The following is a 19,264-nucleotide window of genomic DNA, read 5'->3' on the forward strand; positions in this document are numbered from 1 at the left end:
ATCCCTTCACGTCACATACATTAGGTAAACCACGATACTTAACTCAACGAGAAATCACACCTAGAATTTTGTGCATTTACCTAGAAAATGACTGACTCTCGCATTAATATATATACACACACACACACACAGATTATACAGTAATTTATGTATTAATTTATGATAAGGTGCAAGTTTCATGGTGTTTTACAGCTAATATTAAGCGGGTTGAAGTACAAGAAAGTAAATGTGGGTTGGTGGGTTGTACCTACTTCATCACTTGAACAACGTGTTTCACATTTGTTTATCCTTGCTTTACCTACGCTCAAACCTTAGCATTAATAAAATAATTAATTAACACATTATCTAATTATCATTAATGTTAGTTGTGGCAGACGGTCATATATCTAAAATATCTATATATATCTCTGATGAGATTTATGGAATATTAAAACCCCAGTAGACGCTGGCAATGACAAGACAACAGCGATTCCAGAAACACTGTCAACTCAGGACAGAGAAACTGTGTCGTTTTTCACGACTAATTAGGGCTCGTGTTCTCACCGGCTATTTCCGGTAACCTTTCTTACCATTTGGTTTGGATAGAGAAGCTAATATGTTGGCTCCCTATAAATACTAACTCTGCACGCAAGAAGACTTTTTCTTTTCCTTCTTTTCTCTCTCTTCGTGTTTTCTCCGACCATCTTACCGGCGATATCGCCGGCGACTGTTTTAGCCGGAGGACCGCCCTCTCCTCCTTTTCCGCCTCTATAAGGTATGCTATCTGCCTTCCCAAACGCCTTTTTTGCTCCTATTTATACATAAAAACGGATAATAAATTCAATCTGTTCAGCTTTTTTAGATCTGGATTTGCTTGTACGAGTACCTCAATCGGTTGACTTTATTTGTCGAAAAATTATTGTTTATTCATGTTGATGCAACTTTTTTGAAATACGACTTTTTGTTTGTGGAAAATGGAAAGGTCTGAAGAGATCGTGATCTATGCTTGTGATTTATTTATTTATTTGTCACTTTCTTGGGAAAAAACCTGTTGCACTTTTTTAACATTTAAGTTTTTAAGTCTCATTGACTTTGTTGTTTAGATTTCGGGTGCCATTTACCTCCAAAATTTGATCTTGTAAATTATTTGCAAATTAATGGCAATGGGTTCCTCTGTTGAATGGGGAATTAGTTTCTATATATGCTTTTCTAATAAAGGTCCTTTATGTGTTTGTCCCATAGTCTGAGCTCTAAATAGTGTTTGTTTTTGAAGGGGTGAAAAGGTGTCGTGGATTCCACGTTGAGGTAGGTGATTCAGTACAAGTTTCTTATTTGTTGCATCAAAGGGTTGGAGGAGAAATGGATGGGCATAGAGAGATGATCGGACTTAGAAATGTGAGTTCACATTGCTCCATCTCTGAAATGGATGACTATGATCTCTCCCGTCTCCTCGACAAGCCAAAACTCAACATTGAGAGGCAGAGATCATTCGATGAGAGGTCTCTCAGTGAGCTCTCAATTGGGTTGTCAAAAGCTGGCCTAGATAGTTATGAGAACATATATTCTCCTGGCGGCCGGTCTGGATTAGACACTCCAGTCTCATCGACTCGCAACTCATTTGAGCCCCACCCGATGGTTGCTGAGGCATGGGAGGCGCTCAGACGCTCTTTGGTGTATTTTAGGGGTCAACCTGTTGGGACCATTGCTGCTTATGACCATGCCTCGGAGGAGGTTTTGAACTATGATCAGGTACAACTTTTGATTAGGCTATGCCAACACAGTGCACTTGTGGATGTAAATAACTATGATAACTAATTTATTCGTATGTTTACTCCATTCACAGAAAAAGTTATGTATCTAGTCGCAAAAACAGAATACTTTCAGTAGGTGGTTGACGTATATGGTGTGAAATATACAAAATTGGAAATTTTGTTCCAAATTGGTGGTAACTTTAACTGTTTCCAGTTTTATTAAGGAACCAAATATTGATCTCCAATTAATTTTTACGGTATCAGTGTGCAACATTTTTGATTGATTGTAACTTTTTGCTGTTATTAAGGTTGTAAGAGGATTAGTCATTAGTTGTAATAGAACGAGATCTACAAATACAGTATGAGTGAATTCTGGTTAAATTTTTAATGGGACTACTTGTATGCTTTGTGTTCATAGTTCTAAAACTCATGATTAAGTAAATATTCCAAATTAAAATTTGGAAAGATGGTGGAGTCCATCTATGGTCTTTATACCATGTGTAAATATTTAAAATTTTAATTCAACATCTGTGTTTTGTTCTCTTTTTATCTTCTAGGTTTTTGTACGAGATTTTGTACCCAGCGCTTTGGCCTTTCTGATGAATGGTGAGCCCGACATAGTTAAGAACTTCCTTCTGAAAACGCTGCAACTTCAGGGGTGGGAGAAAAGAATAGACCGTTTCAAGCTAGGAGAAGGTGCAATGCCTGCAAGCTTCAAAGTTCTTCATGATCCTGTTCGCAAGACAGATACCATAGTAGCAGATTTTGGCGAGAGTGCAATTGGAAGAGTTGCTCCTGTTGACTCTGGATTTTGGTGGATCATTCTGCTCCGTGCATATACAAAATCGACTGGGGATTTGTCTTTAGCAGAGACACCTGAGTGTCAAAAGGGGATGAGACTTATATTGGCTCTATGTCTTTCAGAGGGTTTTGATACATTCCCAACCCTGCTTTGTGCCGATGGGTGCTCTATGATTGATCGCAGAATGGTAAATTCCCTATTCTCTTTGTCTGTATCTTAGTGTGTGTTTCAGTTTTTTCCTATTTAAATTCCAAGATGCTTTTGAGATTTATTAAATTTGTCTTGGGAATAGTAGTGTTCCAAGAAAAAGTCTTGGTACTTTTATTAAAGTTTGTGCATTTTAGTTTGTTTGTGGATGCTATTGGACAATCAGTTTTTTGCATTTGAAAAAAAGATAAGAAATTATTAATTAAAATTGTTGGGGAACAGATTCTGGTCATATTTTTGCAATTATGATACCTGCACTCTACTATTAATTGGCCAATGCTAATAAATGTCTTGGAATGTTGCGCTCTCATGAGTGATAAATCTCTGTTTTAAAATGAATTTGTGAAGTTAATATACTCAAATTTTAAGGGTTCTAATATTGCTTTCCGTATATTGACTGTATGTTTTTTATTTTTTGTTTTTGTTCGACTCATTGAGTTCATCAACTCTACAATATTCTTGCGACTGGACTTAGTCGACTTTTACTTAATTTCGCAGCATCTGCTATTTGCTGTACTTTAGAAACAACTTGCAACAGGCTTAGATTTCCGTAGTTGTGAGTGATGCCTTGTAAGAAATAAAAGAAGAACAAAAGTTGTGAATATGCCTGAATGGCCTCATGCAGGTCCACTTCATGTGATACAAGGAATGTAATACTTTCTCAAGATTTGTTGATCTTGGGTTGTTCTCAGTTGACATTTTACATTGTTGACAGGCAATATCATTTCTTTTTTGGTTACAGTAGGCATCTTACAGAGTGCATTAGTTTGATGAATCTAATGTGTCTTTGCATATTATGTAAAACTTGACTGAAAAATATGTTGGTAAAGCAACAATGAAATGTGAGGCATGATTTTTTAATATGAATTACATGAGAAACTTTTTGTGCAAGTGGAATGAATACGCGTGCGCAGAAAATATTGATGTTATGATTAATGGCTTGCTTGGCTGTTATGAAGGCGCACTGTGAAGGGTTAAGGGTTGGCAAAAAAAGATATTAGTTGGAGTGGCAAATTTATATAGAACTTTTTGGAAGTCTTCAATTAATATAATATGAATCGTTTCAAACAAACGAAGCTGAATTGTCAATTGATGGAGTGTGCATTAATTTTTCGCTCATAGTTTTTGCATAGCTATAACTTGAGGTTTTGATAGCTGGATGGTTAGTCTTTCTTGTCGCTTTTGAGGATTCAAAGGTGTTACCTTTATTACATATTTTTAATCTCACGAATCTGTTTTGCAGGGTATTTACGGTTATCCCATTGAAATTCAAGCGCTCTTCTTCATGGCATTGCGATGTGCTTTGGCTATGTTGAAACATGATGCCGAAGGGAAAGAGTTTGTTGAAAGAATTGTGAAACGTTTGCATGCCTTGAGTTATCACATGCGAGGTTACTTTTGGCTTGATTTCCAACAGCTAAACGACATTTACAGATATAAAACTGAGGAGTACTCGCACACTGCAGTAAATAAGTTCAATGTTATACCTGATTCAATCCCAGAATGGGTCTTTGATTTTATGCCAACGCGTGGTGGCTATTTTATTGGCAATGTTAGTCCTGCGAGAATGGATTTTCGCTGGTTTGCTTTGGGTAACTGTGTAGCAATTCTATCATCCCTTGCAACTCCAGACCAAGCAGCAGCCATAATGGATCTCATAGAAGCACGCTGGGAAGAGCTGGTTGGAGAAATGCCTCTAAAAATATGTTATCCTGCAATAGAAAGTCATGAATGGAGAATTGTAACTGGTTGTGATCCCAAGAATACAAGATGGAGTTACCATAATGGAGGATCTTGGCCAGGTTTGTCTTTCTAATGCTCAATAAGATTTTGCAATTATGCTAAATAGAGTAAGATTTCAAGTCAATTATTCGATGCTTCTTTGTCAACTAACTTAATGATCAAGTACTTTATGTATGGCTGAGAATTTTTTTGTTCTCTTTAACTAGTCAAGTTAACATCTCTGAGGTACGAGGGTGAGAAAACTCTTGATTTTCATAATATGTTTTTTTTTGTTTGCTGCAGTATTACTTTAATTAAATATTTGAATGCAGTGCTCTTGTGGTTGCTAACTGCTGCATGCATCAAAACTGGACGGCCACAACTTGCAAGACGATTGATCGATCTAGCTGAGACCCGCCTACTAAAAGATGGTTGGCCAGAGTACTATGATGGAAAACTTGGGAGATACATTGGTAAACAGGCAAGAAAGCATCAGACATGGTCAATTGCCGGATATTTGGTGGCCAAGATGATGTTGGAGGATCCCTCTCACTTGGGCATGATTTCCTTGGAAGAGGACAAGCAAATGAAGCCGGTCATGAAGAGATCATCTTCTTGGACTTGCTGATGGGGAATAAAATGGATACGGACAAAGGAAAGCCGAAGGGAAATTCTGGGAACCGACTTAAAACCATTCTTTGGTCCTCCTTTTAGGTTTCTGTGGAAGTTTGATTTGTGTACCATATCATCTGCAAGGACTAGCTTCTTGGTTTTCAAATAAAAGACACCATTTAGTTGTTTATGCTGAAAGAGACTTTATTTTGTTGACTTTTGTGGCTGTGAACATTGTAGCATGATTTCTGTTCAGTGTGAAGGACGGTTCTAATGGGAAAAATTTCCATGCAAATACAAACTGTTTTTTTCCCCACATTAACCTGAGTTTCCCAGAAACATATTGAAACATCTTTAGGTAATGGACCTAATGGTCTACTTTATTTTTTTTACGCCGAGCCATCTCTTTAGGAGATGGTCTTCTATATGCAGTTCGCTTACAGTGGACGCCTCACTCACAGAAATCCCTACTACAATGGCATTTTTAGATGAAACCATGTATATAGATTGATGGTCTTTCCATATGCCTCGTTCTCAACTTTCAGTGGCTAAACTGACAAAATTTTGATTAAACGAGACGCGAAATATGTTACAGTCATAGGAGTGCACAACCAAACTGCTAAATCAAACCAAATTGATTTTGTTCATTTAACTGGAGAAACAATCATTTTAAATCAAGTAATGCGGACACAATCCAGGATGATTCGACAATTTTTCCAGTCATAGTCTGCATAAAAGTTAAATCCGGCACCACCACATATGCAAAAAAAGAAGCGTGAAACTAGAAACTGACATTCAGTCAAATATTGGCCATCGGAAGGATGCATATTATTATTTAGTTCATATTCCACAAAATGAACAGCAGAAAACAAATAAATCCCACATCAAATGAAAGCCATACAAATAAATAATCCATACAAATCAATAATGACTCAGCCCGATGCAGTTTTCCTTTGCTGGAAAATGACTGCATATATAGGAACGCCAACACCAATGCTGAAGGCAGCCAAGACAGCAAGAGGCATCTTTACCTTCTGATATTTCATCCTGTCCAAGTTGTACATGTGCTTTGCATGAAGGTAGTAAGGTTCATCATGACCATGCGCATGTCCTCCTCCCATCCTCATCCCACTTGAATGGATCTCTCTTTTCACTGTTAAAAGATAAGGCAGAAATTGCCCATTATAGGTCAAGATAAAATGCATCTTCACACCACCGAAAGTAAGTTAAAAAAACTGACAACATAATTTGGTAGGAGTAAAACCACCTAATGAAAACAAGATATTTGCTCAAGAAAAGTGCAAGTCTCCCACAACCTAGGAACATATCACATCTTCATAATAATGTAACACAAAAACTTATGCAACAGGAAACAATCATGCAGGAAGCTTAAAGTATCAATCACTCTAGCATATCATGCCAAATGATTACTTCCATTGATAGCAGTCGTAAATGTAAAATTGACCCCATTTTTATTTTTCATAAAATAAACAAAGGTAAACAATATTTGTGCACAAGGTTCCACAGTGGACGAGGTTGGAGACAGACGATGTACGCACTCATACCTTACTCCAACATAATATATGGAGATACCGTTTCTAGGAACTGAACCCATGCAACTCTACCACTGGGCCAAAAGAGCACATATCTTGGGCATACAGAGCTCCTCACCTTAACTGCAAGAACCCTTTTTCCACTCGGACGCCTTGACTCTACACCTCTAACAATTAATCAACATCTACCATCACATGAACAAAGAATATTATATTGCAAAAGAGTCCAGGATCACCAAGAAACTGAAAAGGTTAAACTATCCTGACCTCAGAGATCAATCTCCCATCTATTCGGGTTGCCCACTAACCTAATATGTTTGAACTATCATGTTAAACATGGTCAAAGGCAGCACTAACAGCTGCTTTCATGTCATCATACAACAAAAGGGGTCTGAATCCGAGAAGCATAGAAACTGTATCCACACACACGGACAAGTTAAAAACCACCTCATCTCAATCTTACCATCCATAGAATTGACTATCGAACTCATGAGAAATCCATAATCAGATCAACATCAACAAATATTTCTAAGATGAGAAATGTAGGATTTCTGGGTTTCAATTTTCAATTTCTCAACAACAGAACAGACAGACACCATTATAAGGAAACCTAAAATTAATGTTGCAGAGGACAGACCTGGAGTCGAAATAAGCGATTTAGAGGTAGTTAGTAACCTTGAAGCAGATCTAAGCCCATTGTTCAACGCCATCGACCTGTATTTGCAGACTGGAGAGAAATCGACGCAAACAACACTGAATAAATTAACCCTAAACTGTACTGTGTACACTGCACCCAAATATATTGGTCTTCGCTCTGTTTGTGGGTCTGAAAGTATTGCACGTGCAAGGCCGACGGACCATTTTGAGGCCCAACGGTGTAATGTAAGGCCCACTACAGTTTTTGTTAATATAAGGCCCAACAAAGAATTTAAGGAAACGCTATTGTGGATTTGTCGTTTAAAAAATACTTCCAATTTTGGCATATGTTTTAATTTATAACCGTTGGATTGAATCGATCCACCAACTATGGTGCCTAGCCGCGCTGTCCTATAAAACCGTACCTGGCACTCCTGTGACACTGTGAAAACCAAACGGCCATTTTTTTTTTTAACGTTTTGCCGCCATTCTTTAAAGAAACGAGATACAGGGAATAAATCTTTTGTTATTTCATCAAGTGATAGTTGTGTACTTATATAGTTGATTCTAGTTGACTAAAATACATACAGACTTAAATTGTAAATATTACACAATAAATACAATTTAAATTCCATGATTATATACTTGTATATCACCACGAATCAATCAGTGTTGATTGAGTCAATTAGACTTGATTGGTGGAGATATGAGTGGAGAAGACTTAGGCTTGTTTCTAGGAGAGAATGACGGGCTTGTGGATGAAGACTTATCATTGAGTCAATTAGACTTGATTGGTGGAGATATGAGTGGAGAAGACTTAGGCTTGTTTCTAGGAGAGAATGACGGGCTTGTGGATGAAGACTTATCATTGAGTCAATTAGACTTGATTGGTGGAGATATGAGTGGAGAAGACTTAGGCTTGTTTCTAGGAGAGAATGACGGGCTTGTGGATGAAGACTTATCATGCCCCCGCAAGATTGACTGTCCGTTGAGGACACCAATCTTGGTACGATGAGATTGATAGTGGATACGCGGCAGAGGCTTGGTAAGAGAATCAGCTAGTTGGTCCGCCGTGTGTACATGAGAAATTCGTAAGCGCTTGTTTGCAACTTGATCCCGCACAAAATGGAAGTCAATGGCGATATGTTTCATCTTGGAATGGAAGACGGGATTAGTACATACGTATGTTGCGCTGACATTATCACAATAAATGACTGGAGTGAGCTTGAGAGGTATATGGAGCTCGTGGAGTAGATTCATGATCCAGTTAACTTCAGCTGCGGCGGAGGCAATGGCTCGGTATTCAGCCTCTGTAGAGGACCGGGCTACTGTCTTTTGCTTCTTAGAGCTCCAAGATATAGGATTGGCACCGAGAAAAACAACATAAGCTGAAGTTGAAGTTCGATCATTGGGATCACCAGCCCAATCTGCGTCGGCAAAGGCATGAAGAGATTGTGATGATGTGCGGCGCAACATGAGTCCATAATCAAGTGTACCTGCAAGATAACGAAGAAGGCGCTTGACTGCCGCCCAGTGAGTTGTAGATGGGCAATGCATAAACTGGGAGAGCTTGTTGATGGCAAAGGAAACATCCGGTCGAGTCAAAGAGAGATATTGTAAAGATCCAAGTGTTTGACGATATAGTGTGGCATCTGCAGGTGGACTACCATCATGGAGTTTGAGTGTTTCAGTGGTGACCAGTGGAGTGGAAACTGGCTTAGCAGTGCCCATGTTGACCCGATGTAACAAATCCCCAATGTATTTTCGTTGGGACAAAAACAGCCTATTAGATAAAGAAATAGCTTCAACTCCAAGAAAATAGGAGAGTGTACCAAGGTCCTTGAGGGAGAACCGACTGGAGAGAATATTAATAAAGTTGGTCACCTGAGTTGTTGAAGAACCGGTGATGATTATATCATCCACATACACTAATAAGTAGAGGACCGAATGTGGAGTATGGTGGATAAACAAAGAAGTGTCCGAATGAGATGGGTGAAAGCCTTGGGAGATGAGAAAGGTGCGAAGTTCACGGTACCACGCACGAGGAGCTTGGCGTAGACCATAAATTGCTTTGTGAAGCTTGCAAACATAGGTTGAGTGATCAGCATGGGTGAAGCCAGGAGGTTGGTCCATAAATACTTCATCAGATAAAGTGCCCTGCAAAAAAGCATTATTTACATCAAGTTGGCGTAAGGGCCAACCGTTAGTCACAGCAATAGTGAGTATAAGTCGGACAGTAGCAGGCTTTACTACAGGACTATAAGTTTCAGAATAATCGATCCCAGGGCGTTGATGGAAACCTTTGGCAACCAAACGGGCTTTGTGACGGGCAATAGTACCATCAGGATTTCTCTTGATCTTATAGACCCACTTACAACCAATAACATTCTGTGTGGGTGTGCGAGGAACAAGGGTCCAAGTGTGATTAGCTAGAAGGGCATTGTATTCATCACTCATGGCTTGTCTCCAAACATGATGTTGGTTGGCTTGTTTAAAGGTGGAAGGCTCACTATGAGGTGAGGTTGTGGTGTGCAGGTTAAGAGGACGTTTGGGTTTGGTGATATTGTTCTGAAGGCGGGTATTGTAAGGGTGAGTAGCTGTAGGGGTTGAAGAAGAAGATATTGGTGGTGAAGAATTTACCTGGGGAGCATCATGGTATTGCGGCAGAGACGGAGATCCTGAGGTGGAGTGGTCGTGGTTCAGTGATGTAGGCTGAGGGAGGCATGGAGAAGGGATAGAGGTAGGATGGAATGAGGGATTGACGAGAGTGGTGGGTTGGGGAGGTAGTGGAGAAACATTGTGAATAGGTTGCGGCGACACGATTGAGGGTGCTGAATGAGATGTTTGTGAAGACTGAGGGAGCCAATTATTGAAGTTTGGAATTGGAAACAAAGATTGTGGAGAACGATGGAAGGGAAATGTATGCTCATCAAAGGTGACATGCCGTGAGATATAAAGTTTGTGATTAGTTGGATCAAGACAGATGTAGGCATGATGAGAAAGGGAATAACCAACAAAAATACAAGGACGAGAACGTGGTTCAAGTTTGTGGGATGTATATGGTCGCAACCAGGGGTAACAAAGGCAGCCAAAAACTTTTAGAGAGAGATAGTTGGGTGGTTGTCGAAATAGAAGAAAATAAGGAGAGTTATTTTGAGTGACAGATGAAGGCATACGATTGATTAGGTAGATGGCAGCCTTAAAAGCTAAGGACCAAAATTTAAGAGGGAGTGAAGCATGATGGAGTATGGTGAGAGCAGTTTCGACAATATGACGATGTTTACGTTCGGCAATGCCAACGTGTTCAGGAGTGTGAGGAGGGGACTTTAAATGTTGAATGCCTGAACGAGTGAGATGGTGACCAAGGCTTGTGGCTTCCCCACTTCCATCAGTATAAACAGTGTGAATTTTAGTGGAGAAGAAACGTTCCACAAGACTTTGAAATTGAACAAAAATAGGAGTGACATCAGATTTTGTTTGATGGGATATAACCATGTATATTTGGTGTAATGATCAACAAATATTACATAGTAACGAAAATTGTCAAAAGAATTTAAAGGAGCTGGGCCCCAAACATCCATAAATAAAGTTTCAAAGGGGCGGAAACATTGCAAAGTTGAAATGCCAAAGGGGAGTTTATGACTTTTATTACAAGAACATGCATTGCAAAGTGTAAACGTAGAAGGAGATTTAGATAATGGTAGGTTGGAACTGGTGATGATTTGATGAAGAATCTTGGATGATGGATGACCAAGACGACTGTGCCAGAGAGGAAGCGTAGGAGAAGATGAGGTGGTTTTGATTGCTGATAGTGCAGAGGGAGTAACTGAAGCAGAATGTCTGGTCACAGAAGTTGGCCACTCATAAACATGATCTCTATTCCGGCCTCGTACCAAGGATGCCCCCGTAGTTAGATCCTTCACAAGAAAAAAATCAGGAAAGAATTCAATGGAGGTACGATTTTGAGAGCAAAATTGAGAGACAGAAAGTAAATTTTTTTTGATATTTGGAGCACACAGAACATTATTTAATTGAAAGGTGGTATTAGAAGTAGGCGATCTTGGCGCTTCCACGCACTTTGTTGAGGATCATTGTCTGATGGACATGGGTGAGTTCCATCAATAAAACCAATGAGATCATAACCAAGAAATAGATTTGTCATTTGGGAGCTCCACATTGAATAGTTAGTTCCGTTGAGCTTTTCATGAATGAGTGTGGAGGTATTTAGTGAGACAACTTGAGAGATGGAGGAGGAGACGGATGAAGAAGTTTCTGTGTTGTTAGGCTTGACTGGGATTTCAAATGGTTCAGCCATGGATAAAGAAAAAAAAAAAAAAAGAACTGGAGAGGAAGGTGACAGAAAGAAAGAAGAAAGGGAGTTAGGGCTCCGATACCATAAAGAAACGAGATCCAGGGAATAAATCTTTTGTTATTTCATCAAGTGATAGTTGTGTACTTATATAGTTGATTCTAGTTGACTAAAATACATAGAGACTTAAATTGTAAATATTACACAATAAATACAATTTAAATTCCATGATTATATACTTGTGTATCACCACGAATCAATCAGTGTTGATTGAGTCAATTAGACTTGATTGGTGGAGATATGAGTGGAGAAGACTTAGGGTTGTTTCTAGGAAAGAATGACGGGCTTGTGGATGAAGACTTATCATTCATCTCTTAGTTCGCTTCCTCTGCGCGCACAGACACTCTTTCTCTCTCACCAAAATCAGAATTCGAAACTCATCACGAATACTTACGATGACCTCAGCTGTTCCTCTCCAATTAATGGAGGACGAAGACGAAGTAGATTTCGGTTCACCTTTCTCTACACGCACGCGTAAATTCTGCAATCTATTTCTAGCTTCAATGTTTTTTGTGTGAATCGATTTTCAGGAGTTTGATTGGGTTGCAGCTGTGAGAGAGATCGATGTAAGTTGCCAGAATGCTAAACCCTCTACTTCAGCCATGGCCCAGAATTGTCCGCCTTCCTATTTTGTCCCTCCCGATGGTACAACGTCTATGGGAAATTCGAATAATTTGTGCTCCGTTAATAAGGGGCCTGGTATGTGAGCAATCCACGCTCGATAAATTTGTGGGGAAGGCAATCCCTAGGCCTCAGTCGGAGAATTTATTGGTAGTTGAGAATCCAAAGGAGGTTTGGAATGAGGCTGATGAGAGGATACCGTTCGTTGCAGTTGATGCCGAGCAGCTAAAACTTGGATTTACCCAGGTTTAGTTTAATCTACCTTTAATTCACATAAATTATGCCTTGTTTCTTTTCTTTTTTGAAATTTCTTGGATGCGTGGCGGCCTGTGGGTAAGTTCTTAGGTGGTTCATTGGGAATATGAGGAACATGGGTTTTGAAGAATGAATTCAAATTTTTTGATAGTTCCAAGCGTTCTTCCTGAAACAATTGCTTATCTTCCTTAAGGATAAAAGTTTCTCCATTACACTATGTTGAATCGTTTGTTCTGAATATTTTCGTTACTTGTTATTTTGACAGTGGTTTATGTTTATCTGTTAGAATGATGGGTATTGAACAATTAAAAATTATGTTACATCTTTTGAAATTTCATGGGGAAATTTATGGTGTTCTCTCGTTAGGGGCTACGTTTGGGACGTAACTTGTATATCATTAGTTCTAGTTCTAGTTCGAGTTTTAGTTCATTTCCTTTTGTTCTTCATGTGGGCCACATATTTTATTGCTTCCATGGGTCTAAAAACTCATGATTACATTGAGTAGAATCATAAAATGGCCATTAATTTCAGTGAACAGTTCATTGCTAAATAAGTTGTCGGGTCGTGATGCACAAGGAGGGGCAGGACTGGAATCTCTTCACAGAAAGGGAAAATAACTTACATACACTACTTTTATCCTCCTATTTGAGCATTTCAGGTTTCATTCACAATCAGACTACTTTGATTTGATCCTGTGGATCACGATTTATGAAATTATGTTGCATGTGTATTTCATTATTAAATTTATACTTCTATAGAAAATGTTTTTTTCCTTACATTTTGTCCTCTCCTTTGAATGCAGTTAGCATCCCATATGGTGACTATCAATTTGCGATAACCAAGACGGTTATTTTCAAATACATTAGTTGCCTTGCCGACAGGGCTAGGGAAGACACTTATTGCCGCAGTTGTTATGTATAACCATTTCAGATGGTTTCCAGATGGTAACAATATTTGTTGCTTGTTTCTTGTTCCTTCCAAGTCGATTTTGTGCTCAATCATTTGCCATTTTACTTGGTAAATATTTACTAGTAGTTTCTGATGACAGACGGCATAATTTTGCTATATGGTAATTGAACAGACAGAGATTTAGGCTCCTTTTGGCTCTTGGGATGGATGAGGGAATAGCTAGGATATAAAGTAAGCATCTCACTACAATTATTTTTGACAGTTGTACAAATTGGAAAAGGATTGTTGGAGAAGAATGACTAAAATAAAGCAGCCAAAAGTAAATTCCAATATCTGAAGCAACCTGAAGGTTTTTGATGTCAAGAACTAAATGCTGATTTTCTGGTCCAAAGACCTTATGCATATATTATGTTACTCTCTTTCCTTTTTGATGTTCTGGCTGCTAGTCATAGGAGGATTCTTGGTTGCAATGCTCCAGGAAATAAGAAATCTGGATCATGAAGATATCTTCTCTGCCGAGTAGTTGCTTCTTTTAATGATTGGCAATAATATTAAATCAACAGTGTAAAAGTGAGAAAATTATTGATGTAGAACAAATTTACACCTGCCACTCATTGATGTCTGACCTGGGATTGGCCAAATGTTCCTGAAATACTCGGTCTTCTCCAAAAGCTTTGCTTCTCGTATATGTTAAGTTTCTTTCCAAGTAAATGTTCTTCTCTCTTTACAAATAGTTATGTGGCTTTCCATGATGGTAAACTGTGGTTTTGGAAAATTAACTCGTTCCTATGTCAGGACTCGGGCGTTCTTTGCTCAGCCAATCACCAATACATGCACAATCAAATTCTTCTGCTATTACTCCTGATTCTGGGGCTTCCATGATCAGAACCAAGAAAAGTGGAAGTTCGCCTGCTTGTTTCTTTGCAGAAACCTCAAACCCATTGTGCGAAAGAGTCTGACTGTAGGAATTCAAAATCTTTTGGAAATTGGAATGAACTCAGGAAGGCTCGCTGAAGCCATGACTTGTAAAAATGCCGAATATGCTAAAGAAAACGGGGTGCTTGAAAACCACAAGAGAAAATTTGAGTTTTCGCCAATCAGGAACTGTTCCTGCTGTACAGTTGCAGCACAATTTCTCGTCCTTGTCGGAAGTGGAAGGTGGAGAATCAATCGGATAAAACAGACGAAAATCGGGAAATGTTATATGATGACCAGTCTTATGAGAATATTGATTTTGATGCTCCGGAGGAACAAGCAACCTTGCTTCTCAATCATAAGCCAGAGGAGGCCGTACGGAATCAGTAAACAATTCCCCAACCAAATCAACAAAACTCATTTATTACTTGTTCTACATCATTTGATCTTGGCATACTGTAATTTTTCAGGTGAATTATGAACGGTGCCCTGCTCAAGCATGGCTGGAGGGTCGGTAACAAACTTCGCCAATACAGAGTAAGTTGTGAAGTTGAGCTGCAAATTCGAGTGTGGACAGCCATCAAGCAAGACTGCTGGTCGGAGTGCAAACAAATGTAGTCTACCATGTGCATTTATCGAAAGGTACATTCTACCATGTTATATGTACATTGTTTTATGTTCAATTTATAAAAGCTCCGTTGAAGAATTAGCCTTGAAATAATATAAGTATCCTCTGCCATACTGGGTTGAAACGGAAGTTCAACACATGGGTATCTTTCATTTCAATCCAGAAAGCGAGTACATGAAAGATTACACGACTTACAATAATATAGCTTAACATGTGGAAAGTAAATCCCTTGCCCTTCAAGGCCTTGAACTTGACTCTGTTCCAGTTGGTAACCCAAAACATGACGACTGAAACACCACAATTTTCTCAGGAAACAATGATGAATCTCTATAACGCACAAACACACATTCAAAAGTCAAAACCAAATGCAGGGCTGGTAACAGCGATGCATTTGACATACAACATTACTGATGCCATTGTTTTTCTATTTAGGGTCTCTTCCTTTTGGCCTGATCTCTATCCCTTGAACAATGAGGCCAGACTTCCAATTACCGCCTTTGACCTCCAAAACAAACACTTCCAGCTCCCCATCTTCAGCTCCACTATTGAAGAAATCACCCAACTCAACCTCCAACCACCCATCTCCTCTCTCTTTACTATCCTGGTTTTTGTTCTCATGGCATTCTCTTTCTACAGGTAGAAACCGGAAAATGTTTCTACCACCACGGCGATAAAGCCCATAATGATGCCTTAGGCGCCTATGATCCCCTGCATCCAAATAAAGTGTGCGGTTGCAGCTGTCACCTCCTTCTCCAACAAGTCCAAATGCAGCCTCTACTGGTTGGGAATCAAATCCAAAGGTTCCCTCTGTTTTCTTGAACACAAGATATGCTGCATAGAAAGTCCCCGCTGACAGCATGTTTGTGTGGATTTTACCACGGATTTCAAGCCAACAAACATGTAGAAGTTCAGCAACCTCCCCAAACCTGTTTATATACAGATTAACATATGACAATCACAGCTTAAGAGTAGGTTTATAGAAAAATGAAAAACCGTGATAAAATAGAAAACCTGGACTCGGGAAGAGAGATCCATCTCCAATACGAAGGAGAACTACTCCATGTTATTCTAAGGTCTCTGGCAGAGAGCATGTAGCATTTCTTTCCAGTCCACTTGTCCAAAGAGAAGCTCTGCCACAGCATGAGAAACCATAAGATATCACCGTAAAATAGGTCATCCAACAGGAGCTGACCTACTATGTGAAGAAGAAAAGTTTACAAAATTTTCTTTCAAGTCAATCTCGTTCTCGTTATTTGTTCGTGAAATCTGGAACTTTGTATGTATTTGTTCTTTAACCAAATATGAAAATAGTTCTCGAAAACAAATCAGCAAATGAGAACATAAGCAACAAGCCTTTACCACAACCACACAAATGCAAGAACACAATCAAATCATTTCCCAATCATGCCATATCTCCTCAAGATTATCGAAAGATCTCAAAATAAAAAAGAAAACAGAATCGCTAAAATCAAACAAAAATTTAGAACAGAACCAAACATGCTTTCAGAAGCTAGAATAAGCACGCGCATCCACTATCTCGCAATAATACAGTCAATTTTTTTTATCAATCATGCCATATCTCCTCACATCTATCGAAAGAAATCATAGAATAAATAAGAACAAAAATCCCAAAAATGGCCATTAATCGAGACAAATTCTGATTCCCCGATTCAGGAATGGAGAGCAGATGTTACCTTTGCCCCACCGTCTATGAGGAGAGGCTTCTCGCAGAGGCTAAGATACAGCTCCTTCTTGGAACCGTAACTAACCGAATTCGAAGAGGAGGACCGGGAAATCAATGGTTGACAATCCGGAGGCAGAAAAGTGTCCCAAACAGAGTCCGATTCCGCGGCCAACCTGAAGATCGGCGAGACGAGCGACAGCCTGCATGCATCGCGAGGTTCCGTGAACGAGAGAACCTTCGCAATGCAACCCTCCGGAAGAATGTCGAAATCACCGACGTTGTTTGCCATGTCGATGTTTGAGCCTCTCTCTCTTTGTTTTTTTTTTGTATGGTTAAGCTTTGTGTGTTTGGAGTTGAAGGATACAGTCAATTTCTTATATAGGGATCTGGCGGTGCAAACGAGAGAAAGGCAGAAATCTTAGGCGCTAAGGATTTTGGTGGTCTAAAAAAAAAAAAGTCCTGAGTCAGCATTTCAATCCCTCCTAAAAAAAAGGGTCATGTTCTTTATTCCCACCTTTGCCATTTTCCCTAAACAAAAACTAGGTCGTGCTTGAAAGGGGTTGGAATGGGTTGTAACGGTGAGTTTTTGTTCACAATAAAATATATTGGGAAACATGTTTTGGTGGGTTGGAATGTATTAAGAGTTAAAACATAATATATACTACATCTGTAAAGACATAATCTTCCAATGGATATATATATATACAAGTTTTCTCTTATAAGCTCAAAATAGGGATTGATTTAATAGTCATTGGATCAAACCAAGAGACCATATTAGATCTCAAAAACATAACCCCTAAAATCCACTCCCACTCGCGTTCCTTCTTCTCTCGTTCTCTCTCTCTCTCTGTCGTGAATATCTCGTTCTCTCTGTCGTGAGACCAGCCTGGGATGAACCTCCCTTTCCAGTCCTTCTATTCTTGAAATTAACCATAAAATCTCTCCATAAGATCTCTTCTCTTGCTTCTCTCACTCTCTTGCTTGACTCACTCGAAACCCAGACGGAGAGATTTCGAATCGTGAACCACGAAATCGTGGAGCCCATGATTATATGGTGATATTTCGATTTAAGATTCTGGTGTGATTGCCATGATTTGGGATGAAATCGCACAGTTGATTAATGCTTTGATTAAGTTACAGAGGTATGGATGATAGAAAAGTGGGAAAGACTATGGCAGGCTCGTTGTCATCGTCGATGTCCTCGATCAGAACAGAGCTCTAGTTGATGCCCCGGATATGATTAGGACCCAAATGAATTTCAAGAGGTTGTCTCTAACTGACATCAAGATTGAGATTAACTGGGTGCCCAGGAAGAAGAATCTGATTGAAGCTATGGAGAAGGCTGATGTCAAGAACAAGTGGGAGAACAACTCTTGGGGTAGGAAGCTGATTGTTCAGAAGAGAAGGGCGTCTCTTAATGACTTTGACAGATTTAAAATTATGTTGACAAAGATCAAGAAATCTGGATTGGTGAAGCAGGAGCTTTCAAAACTGAAGAAAGAAAATGCGTCTTAGGCAACTATTTATAAGAACTTCTCAGTTTTGTTTGCAGTGTTCTTGAAATGATGATGTTTTTGGATCTTACTATTTTTCTTGTGTAATTTAGAAAAGTGGATTTTGCCGGGCATGATGAATGAATGGATACAAATACTTTTCTGAGTCATTTTTGCTGGACAAATAATATGATATGGAATTTGGTTGGCTTGGCTTACTTTTATATGGGTCCTCTCCCCCTTCTCCTATGTCGGCCTGGCCATGAGTGAATTACAGTATCATAGTATCATGTATGATTTATGAGTGAGATTTTTCACCAAAAAATCATTTGTAAACTGGCAGAGAAATCTGCATGTGATCACTCAATATTGAAATTATAAGGCTAGGTTGTTTACTGCCTGGTCTCTGTTCTAAGCAAATTGACTTTGTTGAATTATAATTATCTTTCAAAATAGTTCAACAACCATGTCAACAATACATCAATAACCATGTCAACATTACATAGTAAGAATCAATTTTCCAGAATGAGTGCAGCTCCAACAAATCCCAGTTTTTGCACTTTGCTGCAGCCCCAACAAATCCCAGTTTTGCACTTTGTTGCAGCTCCAACAAATCACAATCTCTCACTTTGCTACAGATCCAACAAATCCCATTTTTTCACTTTGCTATAGCTCCAACAACTCCAAGTTTTCCAGTTTGAGTGCAGCTTAAAAAAAATGCCAGCCAAACTGAAAAAAAACAGAACAGAAGTAATTTTCAGTTTCTTAATATATCTCCAAAGTGAGGGTTTACCTATAATACATGTCAATATCAAACTGAAAAACAGATTACATAGGTTCTTGTAGTTGAATCATTCCCCAAGATCATGCCATATCATTCCTGCATGAGAAAGAAAAGCAGCATAAATTAAATAGTAACAATTTCCAATAAGTGAACAATAAGTGGACAATTTCTCTAATAACTGAACAATATCAGCTTACCTATTTTTAATAAGTGGACAATTTCTCTTGTCATGTGATTGCCCTTTTAGCCCGCAACCATTACAACGCCTATCATTCTTAGTCGATGTTTCTTTGCCACCCTTGAGCCTCTTTCCACTATCCTTTGCTCTAACCTTTTCAGGCTCA

General features: G+C 39.0%; 4 protein-coding genes and 1 long non-coding RNA gene across 16 annotated transcripts; 3 read left to right on the forward strand and 2 right to left on the reverse strand.

Moving 5' to 3' along the window:
- Positions 1-445: 445 nt before the first annotated feature.
- LOC119982049 (probable alkaline/neutral invertase D) lies at positions 446-5,389 on the forward strand. The gene is made up of 5 exons (XM_038825221.1): positions 446-754; positions 1,253-1,728; positions 2,288-2,719; positions 3,983-4,541; positions 4,794-5,389. The coding sequence occupies exons 2-5, from the start codon at positions 1,339-1,341 to the stop codon at positions 5,087-5,089; spliced, it is 1,677 nt and encodes a 558-aa protein (XP_038681149.1). The 5' UTR covers positions 446-754; positions 1,253-1,338; the 3' UTR covers positions 5,090-5,389.
- Positions 5,390-5,845: 456 nt separating this feature from the next.
- On the reverse strand, positions 5,846-7,423 carry LOC119982446. Of its 2 annotated transcripts, none has more exons than XM_038825823.1 (2): positions 7,264-7,423; positions 5,846-6,226 (listed from the first exon to the last, which is right to left on the reverse strand). In XM_038825823.1, exons 1-2 carry the CDS (start codon positions 7,334-7,336, stop codon positions 6,006-6,008), a joined length of 294 nt encoding a protein of 97 aa, XP_038681751.1. In that variant the 5' UTR covers positions 7,337-7,423; the 3' UTR covers positions 5,846-6,005. The 2 variants fall into 2 exon arrangements, with proteins under 2 accessions (XP_038681751.1, XP_038681752.1); XM_038825824.1 differs by having other exon boundaries at positions 7,302-7,409.
- A 4,434-nt stretch (positions 7,424-11,857) lies between these two features.
- Positions 11,858-16,770, forward strand: LOC119982447. 11 transcript variants are annotated; one of them, XR_005464399.1, is made up of 4 exons: positions 11,862-12,498; positions 13,039-13,165; positions 13,310-14,973; positions 16,634-16,770. It is a non-coding gene; the product is annotated as an uncharacterized LOC119982447 (long non-coding RNA). The 11 variants fall into 11 exon arrangements; XR_005464401.1 differs by having other exon boundaries at positions 13,046-13,165; XR_005464404.1 differs by lacking the exon at positions 13,039-13,165 and having other exon boundaries at positions 11,863-12,498; positions 13,310-14,105; positions 14,212-14,973.
- LOC119982444 (putative F-box protein PP2-B12) lies at positions 15,123-17,810 on the reverse strand. Its single transcript, XM_038825822.1, has 3 exons — positions 16,654-17,810; positions 15,971-16,089; positions 15,123-15,885 (listed from the first exon to the last, which is right to left on the reverse strand). The coding sequence occupies exons 1-3, from the start codon at positions 16,930-16,932 to the stop codon at positions 15,384-15,386; spliced, it is 900 nt and encodes a 299-aa protein (XP_038681750.1). The 5' UTR covers positions 16,933-17,810; the 3' UTR covers positions 15,123-15,383.
- Positions 17,695-18,342, forward strand: LOC119981970 (60S ribosomal protein L14-2-like). The gene is made up of 2 exons (XM_038825108.1): positions 17,695-17,721; positions 17,799-18,342. The coding sequence occupies exons 1-2, from the start codon at positions 17,695-17,697 to the stop codon at positions 18,156-18,158; spliced, it is 387 nt and encodes a 128-aa protein (XP_038681036.1). The 3' UTR covers positions 18,159-18,342.
- The last annotated feature ends 922 nt before the right edge of the window (positions 18,343-19,264 follow it).

The sequence above is a fragment of the Tripterygium wilfordii genome, chromosome 17 (genome assembly GCF_013401445.1).
Source record: "Tripterygium wilfordii isolate XIE 37 chromosome 17, ASM1340144v1, whole genome shotgun sequence".
In the NCBI taxonomy this organism is placed as follows: domain Eukaryota; kingdom Viridiplantae; phylum Streptophyta; class Magnoliopsida; order Celastrales; family Celastraceae; genus Tripterygium; species Tripterygium wilfordii.

Excerpts from the sequence above, each read along its gene's own strand:
- LOC119982446 (XM_038825823.1), bottom strand. The coding sequence starts at position 7,336 with ATGGCGTTGAACAATGGGCTTAGATCTGCTTCAAGGTTACTAACTACC. Across the intron at positions 6,227-7,263 it reads ATCGCTTATTTCGACTCCAG|TGAAAAGAGAGATCCATTCA; the intron begins GTCTGTCCTCTG and ends ATCTTTTAACAG.
- LOC119981970 (XM_038825108.1), top strand. The coding sequence starts at position 17,695 with ATGGTGATATTTCGATTTAAGATTCTG. Across the intron at positions 17,722-17,798 it reads TATTTCGATTTAAGATTCTG|AAAAGTGGGAAAGACTATGG; the intron begins GTGTGATTGCCA and ends TATGGATGATAG.
- LOC119982049 (XM_038825221.1), top strand. The coding sequence starts at position 1,339 with ATGGATGGGCATAGAGAGATGATCGGACTTAGAAATGTGAGTTCACAT. Across the intron at positions 1,729-2,287 it reads AGGTTTTGAACTATGATCAG|GTTTTTGTACGAGATTTTGT; the intron begins GTACAACTTTTG and ends TTTATCTTCTAG. Across the intron at positions 2,720-3,982 it reads CTATGATTGATCGCAGAATG|GGTATTTACGGTTATCCCAT; the intron begins GTAAATTCCCTA and ends TCTGTTTTGCAG.
- LOC119982444 (XM_038825822.1), bottom strand. The coding sequence starts at position 16,932 with ATGGCAAACAACGTCGGTGATTTCGACATTCTTCCGGAGGGTTGCATT. Across the intron at positions 16,090-16,653 it reads TCATAGACGGTGGGGCAAAG|AGCTTCTCTTTGGACAAGTG; the intron begins GTAACATCTGCT and ends ATGCTGTGGCAG. Across the intron at positions 15,886-15,970 it reads ATCTCTCTTCCCGAGTCCAG|GTTTGGGGAGGTTGCTGAAC; the intron begins GTTTTCTATTTT and ends GTATATAAACAG.